A 19367-nucleotide genomic window follows, 5' to 3' on the forward strand; every position below is an offset into this window, starting at 1 on the left:
GTGCGTTCTATATTACCTTCAATGTACATGGGCAGTAAGTATGTGTATATTATGTTGCATTGGGGTTTCTAATTTTTATTTCAATCTCTATTTTCATCATTCAATAATATCTTCACTGTCCAGCGTCAAGTGCTCGTGTATTGAGCTATAAACACAGACTTCGTTAATGTTGTTGCCCATTGGTTTTTCAAGTAGAAAGCAATGATAAAGTTGTTTTATAAATTAGAAATCTAAAAAATATACCCAATCCTCGTCCATATGCCCACTTTAAGAGTCTTGATCAGTCTCTACTTATTTCTCAGCTTCAGTTTTCTCATCAAAATCTTTCTTTAATTTAGACAATGCAATGATTCTTTGATCTCTCCAACGTCGCCTCTCTGCTAATGAGTCTAGCGGTATAGTTGATTCCATAGCTGTTGAAATATTGTCTACAACAGGTCCAGTATAGGTTGGGATAGGTCCAAAGTCCTTTGTTACGTCAATATAACATTCACCATAACGCTCTATATAACTTCTAACACCTGTTTTGATTTAATTGGGAAAATTAATAGAAATGGATATAATAACTCAGTATTGTTAACATGACAGTGAAGGGAGAACAAAATAATATAAGTTAATTGGTAGATATGTGTCGATATTCTGACACCCAAATTTGTTCCAATATAAGATTCCAAAATACCAATGATGAGAAATTCTTGCAAACCAGCGCGGTTATTTCTTTCGCGTCACTGCCTCTAGGCAGTGTGTCTTGGACGGTGCCATATATAAAGGCCATGGTATTTGATGATGATGATCATGATAACATACTACATACATTACAGTACTTCAATTAGACTTGGTTACACATGATTAGGTGGTTAATAAATTCATCTATAGGTGGAAATTTAGATTTCAGCAAGATTTCATGATTTTATCTTATCTACTACGTTTAGACATTTCTCCAATAAACTGCCTGGGTGGTGCAAATCCTCTTTAAAGTGGAAACTTAGATATCAGTGAATATCATGCTTTAGTTATTTTACCTTCTGCATTTAGATGCATAGTTTCAAATGGTCCAATAAAGGCATATCTCATTCCTAGTCCCCACTTCATGCATGTGTCAACATCTTCTGGTGTGACTACATTCTCCTGACAATTGATCACATTGAAAGCTTGAATATTAGCACAGTCTTATAAGCAAAGTACAAGTCACATCGATCATTTAGCAAACACTGCTAAACACAGTGAAGCACAGTTAAAACAATCATTTGTTTATTCTTTAATGTCTTATTTAAGCATGTCACAAAATCCAACAAATATTTTAATGATTATAGATATTATTTCCAATTTCTTTCAATCAATCAATCATTCAGCCAAGGAAATATGTCTGGGGTGAGCTAAGGGGCCTTGTCACTATGAGTAAGTTGCTGGACAAACAGTTATAAACCCTTTGGTCAAGAGTATTTTCTGACTGAATTAAGAAAAAGTTGGGGAATAATATAATGATCAAGCATAACTTAAGCAAAATTTCAGAAATTTGAAACATTTTTTACTCATATTTCGAACAATGCAGAACTAGAAGTGTAATAGACATAATTTGTTGAGCCATAAAATGACCAGTGTATATAATCCATATTTTCTGGTCAAAGACAATAACTTTGCTTGTGCATGGTATAATGTAATTTCAATTGTACTTTCTATGTTTACAGCCTACCTTTTTAATTCCCATCAAAGGAATGCCAACAATTGCTGACAAATTCTGATAGTTTTTTATTTGTTGGTTGGTTATCAAGTTTTCTCCTCTGCTTTGGTCTACACTGTATGTAATACCATCATACACATGTGAGTGTACACAATATATTAATAATAAAATCTATTTTAGCTCCATGTAACAATAGGCAGTGTAGTAGGGTGTAATTGCATGAAACATTAGTTATACATGTATATCAACACAGAGGAAAATACAACTTAATTCTGTTTTACTCAACTTGTAGCTTTTTTGTGTACAAATATATACCCCATAGTAGAGGGAGGATTAAGAGATGGAAATTATTTTAAAAGCAAATTTGTATTTATAATAAATTTGTTCATAAAACACAAGATCTATAGACCATTATGAGCTGCTTACCTCAACCAGTCTAATACATTCATTATGTAAAGTCATTGCAATGAAGGTTTGGTATGTAACATTTGAAGTATAATGAGCATTTATCATATTGAAAGCTAGAATATTAGCACAGTCTTTTCTTTACATGAAGAGACACTACATATAGCAAATAGTGATACTGACACCAAAGCACAGATAGCACAATCATTTGCTTATACTTTGATGTCTGATTAAGCATGTCATAAAATCCAACAATTTTTTAAAATGATAATAGATGCTATTTCCAATTTTTTTCTATCATTCCGCCAAAGAAAATGTGAGTGACCTAAGGGGCCTTAGTCACAAGTTGCTGGACAAATTGTGACAAACCCACAAATGAATGAATGAAGAACGAATATAGACCATAATGAGCTGCTTACCTCAACTAGTCTAATACACTCATTATGTAAAGCCCCTTGCAGTCTATTCAGTAGGAATCCTTTTTTCTCTATCATCATGGTAATGGGTTTCATACCAATCTCTTCTAGCAAAGCTTTGGTATTACTAGCCACAGTTTTGTCTGTCCATGGTGCAGGCACTACCTCAACAAATGGACAGTAGTATGGAGGATTTGTCTGCAGTACGGTGATAGAGAAGATGAAGATTTAAGCGATGCTGTTACTCTTACATTGTCAACACTCATTCCTCAATCAAAGAATATATATTATATCATTGATTAAACTTTTAAAACCACAGGAAAGATCAGGAGTTACATGTATTATTTGGAAATAATTAGCGATAATAATGATTAACTTGATTGCCATTTTCATTAAGAAAGGTTGCGAAAGTGTTTCTTATAAATGCTTATGGAAAATGAGAACATATGTCCACCATATTCTGATTATCAGAAAAAACAAAAAATATAAAGCCTGGCCACTAGGAGTGCTGTTCAAACTCTGAATCCTTGAGTAATGTCCTTATAAAGCCCCACTTTGAAAAATTGTCCTTTCTCAGTGTGTAATAGCTGAAGGCTATGGTACTCTGCAGTAGTCCAGACACTTCTGCTTATTTCACAATGGAGTGACTATTAATAATGTGATTTGAAAGAAATATTTTAATTCAAGAGTTATTGAAATTTAAATACACAGACATTTTGTAAATTGTTTGGTGCACTACCACGTCATATTGACATCAATGATCAAAGTTCTGAGATTTATTTTCCCATGTCGTGGATTCAAGCTTGAGTATAATGCTTTTATTAAAAAGTAAATTGAGGATATAACCAGAATGACAATCTATAATTGTATGATGTATCAAACTCTATTTATAGTTGTGTTATTTAATAAAGGCATGACTGTGCTAATTATTGTTGTGTACATGAACTGCGCATACACAGCCATGAAACATTACACAGTTTGTATGCTGTTCTGCACTTGAATGTTATATAAACAGTATAGTTGCACAAACTTGCTAATGACATAATCTATTATAGATATAATAACATCAAAATAACAACAACCAGAATTGTGATGCTGCATTTTTACCACACTTCATATTGCACGATACTAAAATCAGCAATAGATAATGGGATCATATCACGTGACTCACCGGATGTGACACTACACAATTCTGACGATGTTTTAAATGCTCTGTAAACAAAGATGGCATCAGGGTTGAAGTTGATGATGATAACACGGTGAAATCATCTGCTAGTTCATCTATCTGACTGAACACTTTCTTTTTCAGTTCTAGATTTTCTGGCACACATTCCTGCAAGCAAAGCAAGGGATTATGATTCTTTCAAACTGTGTTATCTCAGATGTTGGCATAAAAGAGTTCAACACCATTGGTATAAAATAAGGTGTTGATACACCAGCTGAGTGAGAGAATCTAACACACACTGCACCTGTCTCTTTTACGGCACCATACACGATGTAAAGAAGGATTCTGGATTAAAACTTGTCGATAAACAACAATCAATTATCTAGTGTGCCATGCTCAGCAACTATACCGATATACCTGTACTGCTAAAATCAATAATAGGATGTATAGTATTGGAAATCATACTATGTACTTGAGTAATGTTTTGCATTTTGATTTACATGTGACATGACCTTTAACCCCTGACCTTGTCACAGACCTATATACCTATTGTTATATTTCATTTACCAGCACAGAAAATTATAGAAATGATCCTTTAAGCATATTTGTTATTTTGTCATGTTTGAATTAATAAATCAATTCGCTGTTGACATGAAAAAACAATTATTTTAACCAAATCCACTGACCCAATGTGACAACTGCAGGTGCAACTGAAAATGTTCGTAAATATCAACCTTCAGTCCCACTGTGGTCTTATAACCTTACCTGTACATGTTTGGCCCCTTTGACCACAGATTCTAAATTATCAACTCCAGATATTAGTCCAAACTGTTGATCAGCTGTCAGTTTACCTTTCAACAGTCCACTCTTTTCTAAGTCTTGGAGTGATATTTTGATGGTATCCATCGCCTTGGCAACAAATAAAGGATCAACATCATAGAGACAGACTTTATAGCCAGCACTGGCAAATATCATAGCCCAGCTTTGACCTATAATACCACTGTGGAGATAAGAAGTAACCAGTTGGTAGTGACAATTACACAGACCTGTGAACTTCTTGTGTACTTTCCCGCACAAGGAAGCTTTAAAAGTTACAATTTTTAACTGCACACATTTTTATTCAAAGTTAAGCGAGCGTACAATAGAGATAAAGATACATATTAGGGACTCCGAAGATGCACTCGACCTCATTTACATCTTGTTCCTTATATTTAATTCTTTGTTCGGGAAAGTACAAAAGAAGTTCACAGGCACTGTGCATTTTCCGCGAGTAACAGTAGTCTTGAAAGTCTCCTTCATTTGAAGATAGCAAGTCGCAATAATGTCAGAGAGTGAAACTCAAAAAAAAAAAGACGGAAAGAGCCGTTCAACGTGAGGTCGCGTGCCTGTTGCATGCAGTGACTCCGAAGATGCACTCGACCTCAATTACATCTTGTTCCTTATATTAAAACATTTACTGATAAAACGGCAGACCTCTTTTTGGAATATTTGGTGGCCCTGAAAAACTATTAAACTAGGTACGCAAGTTAAGATCCACTCTTTAAAGATCCACTTTCAATAACTGTGTTCGGCGTTGTCGTTGGTTAAAATGTTGTTTGATATAATTATCTCATTGCACTGACACTAGCGCAATTCATTTTGAAGCGACAACTTGCTATGGAAAGAATGGCCCTGAATTTGTAAACAGAGCTGTAGCTTCGACATCAAAATCCAAACTTCAATTATTTCCATTATATTGACAATGACGAGAATTCACTGAGTTCACCTTGGGTTCCAACATAAAGGAGGGCCATAAAAGTGTTGAGAGTAGGGTAAAGAAAATGATTATTTTGTCGTCGTACTTATTTGAGAAAGCACCATCCATTTTTGTAATTTAAAAGTTCGGGTTTTTTACTTTGAATGTGATATGTTTTCGGCAACTACTGTGAAAGATGTGACATTAGGCCAGGAAAAAAATACATTTTTCTGGTGATGGGCAATATATCCTCATGCGGGCTTCGCATTTGTTTCAAAATTTAGGATATTTCTTTATATTTTCTGAATAGTACATGTAACAATATACATTTGAGTCTATTCCAAATTATATACTATTTTATACAGTGGTTTACATGGCTCTGCTGATGCATACAATCATGAATTGAGATTAAATTAAGCTGTTGCATATCCAAAGTGCACTAAAATGAATTGAGCAAAGGTTTATGACCATGGGAGTGGGCTGAACAGCCTGTGTCATAGGACCATCAAAGTCTGAAAGTCTTGAAATGTTTTGCTCTTTATTCGGGATTTTTTGGAACCAAATTAAACTTCAGGAGAAGTAATTTACCAAGTGCACATCCGCAAAATATCTTTCAGCTTTTCAAAAAGTCTTCCATGTAATGTATAGCATAATTGTTTGAATTCTGGTATTTTATTACCATATTCACGTATTGAAAGACTTTAAATTATGTCTATGGTTTGATATTTTATGCCTCTAAATGGCCTCCTACACTGTCTTATTTTCATTTTTTTTCACCTTTGGAGTTGTCTCTCCAATCAGTAGCAATCAAGTTATAATTGTCTTTCTCCCAAAACAAGATGGGTGGTGTCTGGCTAAATACCTCCATGTTTCGGTTAGAGCTAATTAGAGACATCTCCGTATGCGTGTGAAATCCACATCCCGTGGAAAGTAATCTCATTCAGAGTATTATTGTTGTTGGCTATCACTGTTATTTTAATGTATCATATTGTACCACAAAATTTTATATCTCCACTTTAGTGTAGGTGACAGAAGGGGTGACGAAAATAATGCTTGAGTTTCATTTGGTCGGGCTTAACATTTTTTTGAGAAGAGAGGGTGAGAGGAGCTACAACATTTATTAAACCGTGAATTGTGTACATTTCCTAACTGTAGCTATGCAGACAAATTGCAAGAGATAGTATCAAGATGACTGAAATATTTTGCTATCATTATATATGGTTTGTTTTATCCTTGTCAAGCATTGTGAAAAAAATGAAATTCTACCTACCTACCCAAATGTGATGGGTTAGGTTACCCTTTGACCAGCTTTTTTATTTTTTCTAGCCTTACATATGATATTTAATTGCGTATGCTAAAATAGGTAAATTGTATGCAAATGTATGTAAATTAGCCACGTTTCTAAATTTTAAATGCATGATTGCACCAAAACAAAGTTCTGCCCCCCCCCCCCCCCGGCTGGCAATTTGGTCAAGCTACGGCCCTGTATGTGGATGTATTGTGGAGACATTGTTATATGTAACGCTACCGATAGCAATATATTCACCCCTGGCTGGGTACCAGCCTACCAGGTGTGAGCTCATCGCCTTATTCTACACCCTCACAACACCAGGAAGGGACGACTTAGGGAGTGTACATTTTTAATTTCCAGGGGGAGGCCGGAGGATTTCTAATGAAGCAAGGGATTTTTATTGGTGCCCCCCTACAAAAACTGGTATAAATTATCTGGGCCCCCCCTAAGACTTCTTGTTTTTATTTCATGCCCCCTCCCCCCTGAAACCACTAACAAAAATACGCACAGATGAAACACAGATACAGCAACACATAGATTTGCCAGCAGTTGCTACATGTATTAACTTATTCCATATTTATACTTACTTCAGAATTGAACCAGTGCACAAAGTTGTTGAATCATGGACACTCATAAAATCACAAATAAAGACTATTATAAGTTAAATTGGCTGACAGGATGTCTACTTACAACTGATTGGTGACAGAATAGACTACTGGTCTGGCTACACTTTTTCTTGGATTTTTAGCCCATCACTGACATAAATAAATTAGCAAATAAATGAACAAGTAAATATATATATATATATTACTTATTTATCACAGGTTTGGAAAAAATAGTGCAAAATTGCACCATGAGGAACCTTTTTTCCATGTGAACATATTCAAATTTTAGGATTAATTTGCAGTGGTTGGTCACACAATCATTTATTATTAATTTAAACACTTCATAAATTACACATTTTAAAAACATTTTTAATTGCAGTGCAAATGGAAAACATGTTATTTAAGATTGAAATACATATTAAGACCCTTCCTATATTATAGTATTCATATTATCTCTACGCAAAATATAAAACACTTCTGGACTATATTTCAAGAGACTTTAGTAAATTGATGCGCTGAGGGGGGGGGGGCAGTACATGTATCACTTCAAAGGGTTGAATAATATTTTTATGAATGCATGGCTTGTTATGAATACATTCCTCACCCAGCACCTGTGAATATTTTGTGTTTAATTCAAACTCACAAAAGCAATCATATAATACTTGAACCCTACCATGGTGATAGAATGAAAACATCTCTTCAAACTTTAATTTCAGAATTATACAAGAATTATAATGACTATGACTGGTTGCAGTTATTCATAAGTGGAACTCTAGAAAAACTGAACGTAAAAGAGCTAGATAAATATCTAGACAAGCATAAATTGCCAAAATATAGAAAATTAAAAGGAGAAAAAGTAGACATAATATCAACGCACATACTTGGAACACCTGAATTTAGGTCAAGAAAAGTGACTGCAAATGAACTTCAAACTACAACTACAGACATCAGTGATACAAATAGTAGTGACTCTGAAAGTGAAAATGCTATAATAGGTGTTATAGACAGTGATGATTGTTTTTCTGATAACTCTGAAACTTCAAGCACGGCTGATATCACAGACAGTGATTGTGATGAAACAAGTCCTACACAATTTCATGGGAAAGTTACCTTGAGAAGTGACAGAGTCGCCGGTCAATTTTTGTTTCACTGAATACAAATATTGTGATTTAATGGGTGTGTGCACTGTTTTATCATCAATCCATGTTAAATGCTACTTCTGTAGGACATTGTACACAGTCAAGTGTTGGGTTTTGCCTATATTTTATTTTATATACATATCTGGCACTTGTCCATCCTGACATTCAGGTTTAGGTTTTTTTTATGTGCCCCCCCCCCTAACAAATAGTGAAATTTTTGTTTAGCCCCCCCCCCTAATTTTTCTTGAGAAAAATTGGTGCCCCCCTGAAAATCCTCCGCCCCCCCCCTGGAAGTTAAAACTGTACACTCCCTTACTCCGTAACGTATGCAAGCAGGACTACATATACGTACGTACACGACACAGTTTATTGCAGGATAACGGGACGGTAAACCTTTACATAAAACCCAGCTTACAAGAAAAGCATAAACTCTTATAGCTCTGGATTTATACGCTGCGGGGTTTGGACACGTCTTCTCCCACTTGTCGAAACCCCGCAGCGTATCCAGAGCTAAAACTCATATATTTACACCATGTCACCATTTTAAAAATGTTAGTTTACCTGCCAACAATGCCAATTTTAGCATTTTCGGAAGCAGATGTCCCAATAGCAGCTGCCATCACGTCGTCGTTCTGTTGATATGTAAGTGGGTCACGTCATCCTCGTTATATTATATTAGCTTTGTCGCTACCAACACGCGATAGTACAACACCTTTGTTGAAGCTTCATATGAAGTTCGGGGTCAAAGCTTTATTAACCATTCAGCGTGCCGATTTTTTTGTAAGCTTTGGAGTGCCGATCTTTGTCAAAGCTTTGCACTGCTAACCTTCGTTGAAGCACTGGAGTGCCAAGGTTTTTCTAACCTTTGCACTGCTAACCTTCGTCGAAGCATTGAAGTGCCAAGGTTTTTCGTAAGTTTTGGATTGCCAATCTTTGTCGAAGCATTGGAGTACCGATCTTTGTTGAAGCTTTGGAGTACCAAACTTTGTCGAATCATTTGGCAATAACATGTACGTATCATCATACCATGGTACCAGAATAACTAATAATGTACAGGCTGTCTTTAAATCAAAGTGTGAGAAAGCAGAAAATAAGGCATTGACAAAGTGTCTACAAGATAAAAGTCACTGAACTTTAAAATTAAACTAAATATTCCTTTTATGCTGCATGTCCTTGAACATGCTGTTTTCTGTTTTTGTACTTTATTTATATCACCAATATGGTTGGTGTGGATGTAGTGGCTATCCAGACTTTTACTAATTTTCACATTTTTTTTATTCTTTAGATGAATGTCACAAGTGAACAACAAACAGAAAGATGAACTAACCCAAAGTGCAGTCTTTGGCCAAATATACAATTCTCTTGCTATGTGTTTCATCTCTATATTCCTAGATGTCTCATTTTATATTTGTACCTCAAAGTCTACCACCATACATACAGTTTAGTTAAATAAACTCTGCATGTATTAAGCATGTATTAAACCTTTTACAAATTAATTAGTTACAAACATGGACTTAGTATTATATTATTGTTTTAGTCTTTTTTTAAGTAGAAAAACATAGTTGATTCATTAATTTATAATAGCAAATAAACACAACTTGTTTATTGTTAGTCTGGAGTCTGGAGCTTTGTGTCAAAAACATAATTTCCCATGAGTAAAACACCAAGCCTCCCGGCCAAGCGTACATCATTTTAGCTATAAGTTCAAGATGTATATAGGGAACTTTCTATACAGCACATATACTAGTATGTTGAAATATCAAGTTTAAATAATAAATTTGTACTTGTTTACTTATACTAACTGGTATGCATCTGTTTACACGTCAAAATTGGTAGTAATAGTACAAATTTATGATGTATTGTTTATGTTATGTATCGAGTGAGGGCGCAATTCATTGTGCCGCTGAGTCATTTTTAGTGACAAATACAGTATAGCGGGTGGAGGGCCGAGGGTCGGTGGACAAAGCGAGCGACAAAGCTATAAGGCGGATGACGTAACCAACTTACAAATCAACAGAACGACGACGTGATGGCAGCTGCTATTGGGACATCTGCTTCCAAAAATGCTAAAATTGGCATTGTTGGCAGGTAAACTAACATTTTTAAAATGGTGACATGGTGGAAATAACAGTTTTAGCTCTGGATTTATACGCTGCGGGGTTTCGACAAGTGAGAGAAGACGTGGCATACCCTTGGTCAACCCCTGCAGTGTATAAATACAGAGCTATAAGCATGATAAGAGTTTATGATTTTCTTGCACGCTAGATTTTATGTAAACGTAAACCGTCCTGCCGTAAACTGTGTCGTGTACGTACGTACGTATGTAGTCCTGCTTGCATACGCCATACGGACTAGTTTACAACAATGGGACATTGCTGGCTGGCGCGCTTGACAAAACCATATAGACAGTGGATGGTCTATGACAAAACAGACAGTCTGAATCTGTATGAAAACATGGGGACACTGACATAACTTGCATAAGGCATACTAATACGGCACTGAAATAAATTCCTACATAAAAAATGTGATTTATTGTTGTTGAGTATAAACGTTTATACTCCACAGCTTGATTCAAATGCTTGTGGTGCGTACGGTGGTACATGTTACGTAACTCAAGGGGGCGTTTCCATTCACCCAGCTGTTATTTCACATCACAGAGAATGACATGTGTCAGTGTGTGTGTGTGTGTGTGTGTCTGTGTGTGTCTGTGTCTGTGTCTGTGTGTGTTATCAAAGCATGCACTGTCTATAATCAAATTGATGTAATATAGGCATAGCATTGATGAAAGTCCTTGAAATAAGTATTTTAATGTTTATTTTGTCATGTAACAGGAAAAGAATCAAATTTGTTTGTCTTCATATCAGGCTTTGCAACATATCATAACTGGAGTAAAATAGTGAAACACATCTCATTTCTCAAGGTGCTTTACAATAAAATAGAAAACATCATTCAATAAAAAAAGAGAGTAAGTTAAGTCTTGAGAACATTTTGGTGGAACAGAGTGCAAATGGCAGTTTATTCCACAGCCATGGAATACACATCAAAAAGTAGCTGCCACCATAAGAAAATTAAAGTGTTACCAATAGGCTGCTGTAAAACTAAGATACAGACAAAATAAATCTTAAAAATTGATCATGCCTCTGTTAATCACTTTAGGGTATAGTAAATAAATGAATTGGTTTGTGTAATTCGTACTACCAACTGGTTACTTCTTATCTTCACAGTGGTCTTATAGGTCAAAGCTGGGCTATGATATTTGCCAGTGCTGGCTATGAAGTCTGTCTCTATGACGTTGATCCTTCATTTGTTGCCAAGGCGATGGATACCATCAAAATATCACTCCAAGACTTAGAAAAGAGTGGAATGTTGAAAGGTAAACTGACAGCTGATCAACAGTTTGGATTAATATCTGGTGTTGATAATTTAGAATCTGTGGTCAAAGGGGCCAAACATGTACAGGTAAGGTTATAAGACCACAGTGGGACTGTAGGTTGATATTTACAAAACATTTTCAGTTGCACATGCTGTTGTCACTTGACAAAATAACAAATATGCTTAAAAAAGGATCATTTCTTTAATTTTCCTGTGCTGGTAAATTAAATATACCAGTAGGTATAGGTTGGTGACAAGGTCAGGGGTTAAAGGTCATCCCACATGTAAATCAAAATGCAAAATATTACGCAAGTATATAGCTTGATTTCCAATACATCATTATATTGATTTTAGCAGTACATGTATATGGTATAGTTGCTGAGAATGGCACACTAGATAATTGATTGTTGTTTACAGACAAGTTTATATCCAATGTCCAAGATACTGACTACTTGTGTAATGAGTGGGCATTCTTTTGTGTATACAACTAAGTGTACAATGCCAAAACTTCTTGAATGTGTGTCACAGAGATAGGAGGGTAACCTAGTGAAATATGCAGTTTCTTTTTATGTGACAAGCATAGCATTCTCGCAAACAACGTGGCAATTAAGGTTCATCTTGGATGGTGCCATCAAAGAGACAAGTGCAGTGTGTGTTAGATTCTCTCACTCAGTTGATGTATCAACACCTTATTTTAGACCAAGGGTGTTCAACTCTTTTATGCCAACATCTGAGATAACACAGTTTGAAAGAATCATAATCCCTTGCTTGGCTTGCAGGAATGTGTGCCAGAAAATCTAGAACTGAAAAAGAAAGTGTTCAGTCAGATGGATGAACTAGCAGATGATTTCACCGTGTTATCATCATCAACTTCAACCCTGATGCCATCTTTGTTCACAGAGCATTTAAAACATCGTCAGAATTGTGTAGTGTCACATCCGGTGAGTCACATGATATGATCTCATTATCTATTGCTGATTTTGGTACAGAATAGCATACAAACTGTGTAATGTTTCATGGCGGTGTATGTGCAGTTTATGCACACAACAATAATTGGCACAATCATACCTTTATTAAATAACACAACTATAAATAGAGTTTGATACATCATACAATTATAGATTGTCATATTCTGGTTATATCCTCTTTTTACATTTTTAATAAAAGCATTATACTCAAGCTTGAATCCACAACAAGGGAGAATAAATCTCAGAACTTTGATCATTGATGCCAATATGACGTGGTAGTGCACCAAACAATTTACAAAATGTCTGTGTATTTAAATATAAATAACTCTTGAATTAAAATATTTCTTTCAAAGCGCATTATTAATAGTCACTCCATTTTGAAATAAGCAGAAGTTTCTGGACTACTGCAGAGTACCATAGCCTTAAGCTATTACACACTGAGAAAGGACAATTTTTCAAAGTGGGGGCTTTATAAGGACATTACTCAAGGATTCAGAGTTTGAACAGCACTCCTAGTGGCCAGGCCAGGCTTTATATTTTTTTGTTTTTTCTGATAATCAGAATATGGTGGACAGAGGTTCTCATTTTCCATAAGCATTAACTAACAGTTTAGCAACCATTCTTAATGAAAATGGCAATCAAGTTAATCATCATTATCTCTAATTATTTCCAAATTATACATGTAACTCCTGATTTTTAATTAGTAATATATAATATATTCTTTGATTGAGGAATGAGTGTTGACAATGTAAGAGTACCATCATCGCTTAAATCTTCATCTTCTCTATCACCGTACTGCAGACAAATCCTCCATACTACTGTCCGTTTGTTGAGGTAGTGCCCGCACCATGGACAGACAAAACTGTGGCTAGTAATACCAAAGCCTTGCTAGAAGAGATTGGTATGAAACCCATTACCATGACAACAGAGAAAAAGGGATTCCTACTGAATAGACTGCAATGGGCTTTACATAATGAATGTATTAGACTGGTTGAGGTAAGCAGCTCATCATGGTCTATAGATCTTGTGTTTTAATCAACAAATTTATTATTAAAGATAAACCTGTTTTCAAAATAATTTCCATCTCTTAATCATCCCTCTACTATGGGGTATATAAACACAAAATATGAATGTAATCATGGGACTTGCAAAGTATATTTTCAATAGTTTGAAAAAATGAGAACTCATGACATCATGAAATTCTTGTTCTTGTTATTTTTTATCCTTTGACAACCTTAAAAATTGTAATTGTTTTATAAGTCATTACCAAAAGCCTTGCTTGTACACAGAAATAATCTTATTATTATTATTATTATTATTAATTCTCAGGAAAATGTAGTCACACCAGAAGATGTTGACACTTGTATGAAGTGGGGACTAGGAATGAGATATGCCTTTATTGGACCATTTGAAACTATGCATCTAAATGCAGAAGGTAAGATAACAAAAGCATGATATTCACTGATACCTAAGTTTCCACGTTGAAGAGAATTTACACCACCAAGGATAGGCAGTTTATTGGAGCAATGTCTAAACACAATAGGTGAGGTAAAATCATAAAATCTTGCTGGTCTAAATTTTCATCTAAAGATGAATTTTTATACCGCCTAATCATGTGTAACCAAGTCTAATTGAAGTACTGTAATGTGTGTAGTATGTTATCATCATTGTTGTCATAAACCACAGTGTTTTTTTATGGCACCTATCCAAGACACACCACCGAGATATAGTGATGTGGAAGAAATAACCACGATGGTTTGCGAGAACTTGTCATCGTTGGTATTTTGGAATCTTATATAGGAACACATTTGGGCAATCAGAATATCGACACATATCTACCAATTAACTTATATCATTTTGTTCTCCCTTCACTGTCATGTTAACAATACTGAGTTATTAAATCTATTTCTATTAATTTACCCAATTAAATCAAAACAGGTGTTAGAAGTTATATAGAGCGTTATGGTGAATGTCATATCGACGTAACAAAGGACTTTGGACCTATCCCAACCTACACTGGACCTGTTGTAGACAAAATTTCAACAGCTATGGAATCAACTATACCGCTAGACTCATTAGCAGAGAGGCGACGTTGGAGAGATCAAAGAATCATTGCATTGTCTAAATTAAAGAAAGATTTTGATGAGAAAACTGAAGCTGAGAAATAAGTAGAGACTGATCGAGACTCTTAAAGTGGGCATATGGACGGGGATTGGGTATATTTTTTGGATTTCTAATTCATAAAACAATCTTACATGGCTTCCTATTTGAAAAAACAATGGGCAACAACATTGACCAAGACTGTGTTTGTAACTCAATACATGAGCACTTGACGCTGGACAGTGAAGATATTATTGAATGATGAAAATAGAGATTGAAATAAAAATTAGAAACCCCAATGCAACATAATATACACATACTTACTGCCCATGTACATTGAAGGTAATATAGAACGCACAGCGCCTCAGCCCATGAACACCAAGAACACACACTTTTGTCTGCTTGTTGACATTTCATGTATACTATAATGTATGGAGAACGTACTTTAGTTCACGCAAACTAACTTTCACCGAATATATACAATTTAGCACAAAACCACCCTAAAAACCATACCTGGCTAGAACTTTTAGAAGAACAAATGGGCCTGAAATGAGGAGTGTCGGGAGACAAGAAAGCAAACGAGAAATAGATATGCATAAATTCAATTGTCTGATGAAATACTAATATACAATGTGTGGTGGCAGTATTCTGACATCTTTTAGATTGATTTTAGAAAGAACCTTATGCCAAGTTTGGCAATATATAAATCATAACAATTGTTAAATACTTCTTGGAAAATTTAAAGAGGTTGTATGAATAACATTTATTTGGAATAAATTGAACTTGAGAATTTTATGAGGAATACAGACACATTGCACTTGTATGTCACACTCAGTGTACATCAAATTATTTATTTTGACAGATGGTTTTCATATTCAGAAATGAACTGAAAAGGAAAGTGTTTGTCTTGACGAACTCGCAGATGAGTTCACAGTTTCATCATCATCATCATCATCATCATCATCATCATCATCAAATCTTATGCCTTCTTTGTTCACAGAACACACACATCATCGTCACAACTGTATAGTTTCACATCCGGTGCGTTATATAATAAGTTTATGCTCTGTATATTATCTAATTTGTAAAATGAAATAAAAAATCGATCAAATTTTTTTCTCTCCATAATCTCCATTTCCCTAAGGGCTAAGAACAGTCCAGCAGTCATTGAGAGTTTAGGATGTGAACAAGTGCGTCATAGCGAGGAGGTATTACTGATCTCCAGGGGAATTGATGACAGTGTACAGTGTATATGGTATGATGTACTAATGTTTCTTTTTATATCATATTTATGCTGCAGACAGAGCCACCATTTTTTTGTCCATGTGTTGAACTAGTTCCAGCTCCATGGATGGACACTACTGTTGTCAGAAACACCAAAGCCTTGATAGAAGAGGTTGGTATGAAACCGGTTACCATGACGAAGGAGAAAAAAACATTTTCTCCAGGGGCGTACATTATTCTACACACAATGAATGTGTTAGACTCGTTGAGGTAAATATTTTCATTGTGAAGGAGAGAGTCGTTTTAAATAACGATAGTCGTCCTAATTTCTATTTTTCAAAGTCTTGTCTTGTCATACACACGGTTATCTCGCTTCCAACTTTTTCTGAACTCGAAACGTAAAGTACTTTTTGTTAATATTTTGTGACTTTGTGCAATTATGAAGTGTAGTTGGTCAGACACCCACATGCCACAGACTCAAGCGCGTACACATGCACGCACATATAAATATTGTGAGGTAGAAATTGTATCATTTTAATTAAAATGTGTTTTTCTTCTATGCTAATATAGGACATCAATTCATCAATTGTACTTCTAGAAAACAATGAGAACAATATGTGAAATATGCTGTAATATTGCTTTCAATGTGATTACTTCTCAGGAATATGTAGGAACACCAGAAGACATTGATACATGTATGAGGTGGGGAATAGGAATGAGATATGCAGTTATTGAACCAATTGAAACCACACACACACACACACACACACACACACACACACACACACACACACACACACACACACACACACACACATACATACATACATACATACACACACACACAATATATACAAAGACAATATTCTCACCTGTAACAATTTTATTCTTCCATAACTGTCATTCATACAATACCACATTATTAAAATCTACATAATTATGGTTAAATCAAATAGGTGGTAAAAGTTATATTGACCGTCATTGTGAATGTCATATAATATAGAATGTCATGAAGAACTTTGGACATATACAAATCTATAGTGGACCGAATTCCTTATTTCGCATTAGAAGTTGTCTGAGGGTGTGTATTAAATGTCGTGTCACATGCGTGACGTGAAACACCAAAGCAACATCATTTTAGCTGTAACGCAAGTGATTTTCAAAATGTGAAAGAATTGAAGCAATTCTATAATGGGTGAAGCAAGTTATATCACACTCACTTTTACCTCAGCTCAACATTACATTGCCACGCGTTAAAACAACAACAAATCCAAGTTGAAATAAATGGAACCTTAGAAATAATATTCGTCAATATTAATTATTCATATGTATGTCGCGCGAAGTGTAATCTTTTTCAGGTGGTACATGGCCGTTGGTGGCGCTTCTTCACCGTCTGATATCTCTAGCTCTGCTCCTTGGCGAGTTGAGTGGCGAGTCCAGTTTACTGCGCGCCACCAATGCCTGTTTATGTGACATCGTTATAGTCTTTCTTTTTGCGGTATTAAAGGGGAATGCACCAAATTTAAACTCCTTTTCACTCTTATTGTTCATTCAGTGATACACCATGATTCCTCGTGGGACTTAGCAGACATACCTACTAGTTGTAGGATGCACATTGAATGTTAATTCATGACTCCTAAGAGTTTCTTCCTCCATTCATATGTGTACTTATGAATATTCAGTGTGTATCTAATGAATATTCATGTATCCTAAGACCCATGATGCAATGGTGTATCACTGAATTAAACATTATAGGTCAGAAAAAAGTATAAATAAGTCAACCGAGCGAAAATTATGTGATGTGAAATCATGATTCTCCAGAACCCAGTTTATGAAAATACGTTTTATTTCCTGGGGTGTCGTGCCCTTTAATCTGTAACGTAAGTTTGACCTAAAAAGCTCTCGAAAATGTCAGTTCAACATGGAATAATTTATTTGGTTATGAATCAATAAAGTGTAACAGCTTAGTTTCAATCATATTCATCATCCGTGAATAACGAGACGCTTTCTTCAAAGACACTAGGCAACGAATTATAGTTTACGCATCATGAATGTACGTCTTCTAGTGAAATACTCGGAGCAATTAGTTCTTGCACCAAAAATTATGCATCACGCCCTCATGTGGTCAGCTTTAGGCAAATGTAAAATAAAATTGAAAGCACCGACGATATCAATACATCACATATACTAACTGAGAAACATGAGAAACATGTCATAAAGCGCCCTCAACCTATTTCTCTTCTCTCTTTTTCTGTTTAAGCCTCTTGACCAGTCTGATCACACACAAAAAAAACGGCGTCACCACAACTCTTTTTTATTTTCCATAGGACAAGAAACAAAACTGTTTTACTTGGCGTTACACTGCATATATCCAAGGAAATGTGTATTTATATATGTACGACAACTACGTATTCCGGCTCCTAAATCGCAGTGCTGTACAATACTTTACTGGGTCCGGGGTGAGGGAAGGGGCAAGTTGTATGTACTATGTTGATGAAACGGATAACAGGTACACTGTGTAACTATCTATCCAGGCTCATTCAATTTCTATGTAGACATTAGGCAATATATTCCAAGCTAAAGAAACATAAACAGGCTAAGTCTGAAAATATTTAAACCGTGACAAATATCAATAAAAAGTATAACAAGAAAAATAACTACGTGCACGCTCTTTTCCTCGAGTAAAAAAAACACCCAACACGGATTGTGGTATGAGTGGTCAATGACAATGTTGCCACCTAGCGACCAGTCACGGTGAACGCTTAAAACATCGTCGTGCGCGCTCGCAGTACGTTATCTATCCAGCCTTGCCTCGCCGTTAGCCACATCTGCTAACAGACCGGTGATAAAAGTTACGGCTACGATAGTTCAAATATGATACGAACCTTATGAAATAATGACATGCTAAACATAGTTGGCATTCCATAAGAAAAAAAGAAAACATTGTTCATTTTCCTACCGATGATCATAGTGAGTCATTTAAAAAAATATTTTAAGGGAAAAACAGAGAACCTTGTTACTTGCGCTTGGTAGTTTTCAAGACCGAAAAAAAAATTAACATTGTATTCAGAAACCTCCCTTTGCATTGGTATCATGATTATGAAAAATTAAGTTTTACATAACTGTAGATGGATTCAAAATACCCCGAAAATTGAGTGCAAATCAGAGACTAAAAAGAAATCAATTCACAATACTCTAACGAAGGTTTAAGACTTGTTAGATTTAGCTTATTGATAATAACGATAAATTGTGGTTTCCAGTGTAAA

The 19367-nt window shown here is 35.3% G+C and overlaps 2 protein-coding genes across 2 annotated transcripts; one reads left to right on the plus strand and one right to left on the minus strand.

Moving 5' to 3' along the window:
* Window positions 1-291: 291 nt before the first annotated feature.
* Window positions 292-9057, minus strand: LOC144433218 (lambda-crystallin homolog). Its single transcript, XM_078121527.1, has 6 exons — window positions 8999-9057; window positions 4433-4667; window positions 3674-3835; window positions 2506-2700; window positions 1023-1128; window positions 292-521 (listed from the first exon to the last, which is right to left on the minus strand). Exons 1-6 carry the CDS (start codon window positions 9055-9057, stop codon window positions 292-294), a joined length of 987 nt encoding a protein of 328 aa, XP_077977653.1.
* Window positions 9058-10379: 1322 nt separating this feature from the next.
* On the plus strand, window positions 10380-15056 carry LOC144432952 (lambda-crystallin-like). The gene is made up of 6 exons (XM_078121265.1): window positions 10380-10525; window positions 11662-11896; window positions 12589-12750; window positions 13579-13773; window positions 14107-14212; window positions 14716-15056. Exons 1-6 carry the CDS (start codon window positions 10467-10469, stop codon window positions 14943-14945), a joined length of 987 nt encoding a protein of 328 aa, XP_077977391.1. The 5' UTR covers window positions 10380-10466; the 3' UTR covers window positions 14946-15056.
* The last annotated feature ends 4311 nt before the right edge of the window (window positions 15057-19367 follow it).

This window comes from Glandiceps talaboti, chromosome 3 (assembly GCF_964340395.1).
Source record: "Glandiceps talaboti chromosome 3, keGlaTala1.1, whole genome shotgun sequence".
NCBI classification, from domain to species: Eukaryota; Metazoa; Hemichordata; class Enteropneusta; family Spengelidae; genus Glandiceps; species Glandiceps talaboti.

Bases quoted from the DNA above. Each gene is read 5' to 3' on its own strand.
- LOC144433218 (XM_078121527.1), bottom strand. From the start codon at position 9,057: ATGGCAGCTGCTATTGGGACATCTGCTTCCGAAAATGCTAAAATTGGC. The intron at 3,836-4,432 runs GTAAGGTTATAA...CTTTGCTTGCAG, and splicing joins AAGGGGCCAAACATGTACAG to GAATGTGTGCCAGAAAATCT. The intron at 2,701-3,673 runs GTGAGTCACGTG...ACCGTACTGCAG, and splicing joins ATTGTGTAGTGTCACATCCG to ACAAATCCTCCATACTACTG.
- LOC144432952 (XM_078121265.1), top strand. From the start codon at position 10,467: ATGGCAGCTGCTATTGGGACATCTGCTTCCAAAAATGCTAAAATTGGC. The intron at 10,526-11,661 runs GTAAACTAACAT...TTATCTTCACAG, and splicing joins AAAATTGGCATTGTTGGCAG to TGGTCTTATAGGTCAAAGCT. The intron at 13,774-14,106 runs GTAAGCAGCTCA...ATTAATTCTCAG, and splicing joins AATGTATTAGACTGGTTGAG to GAAAATGTAGTCACACCAGA.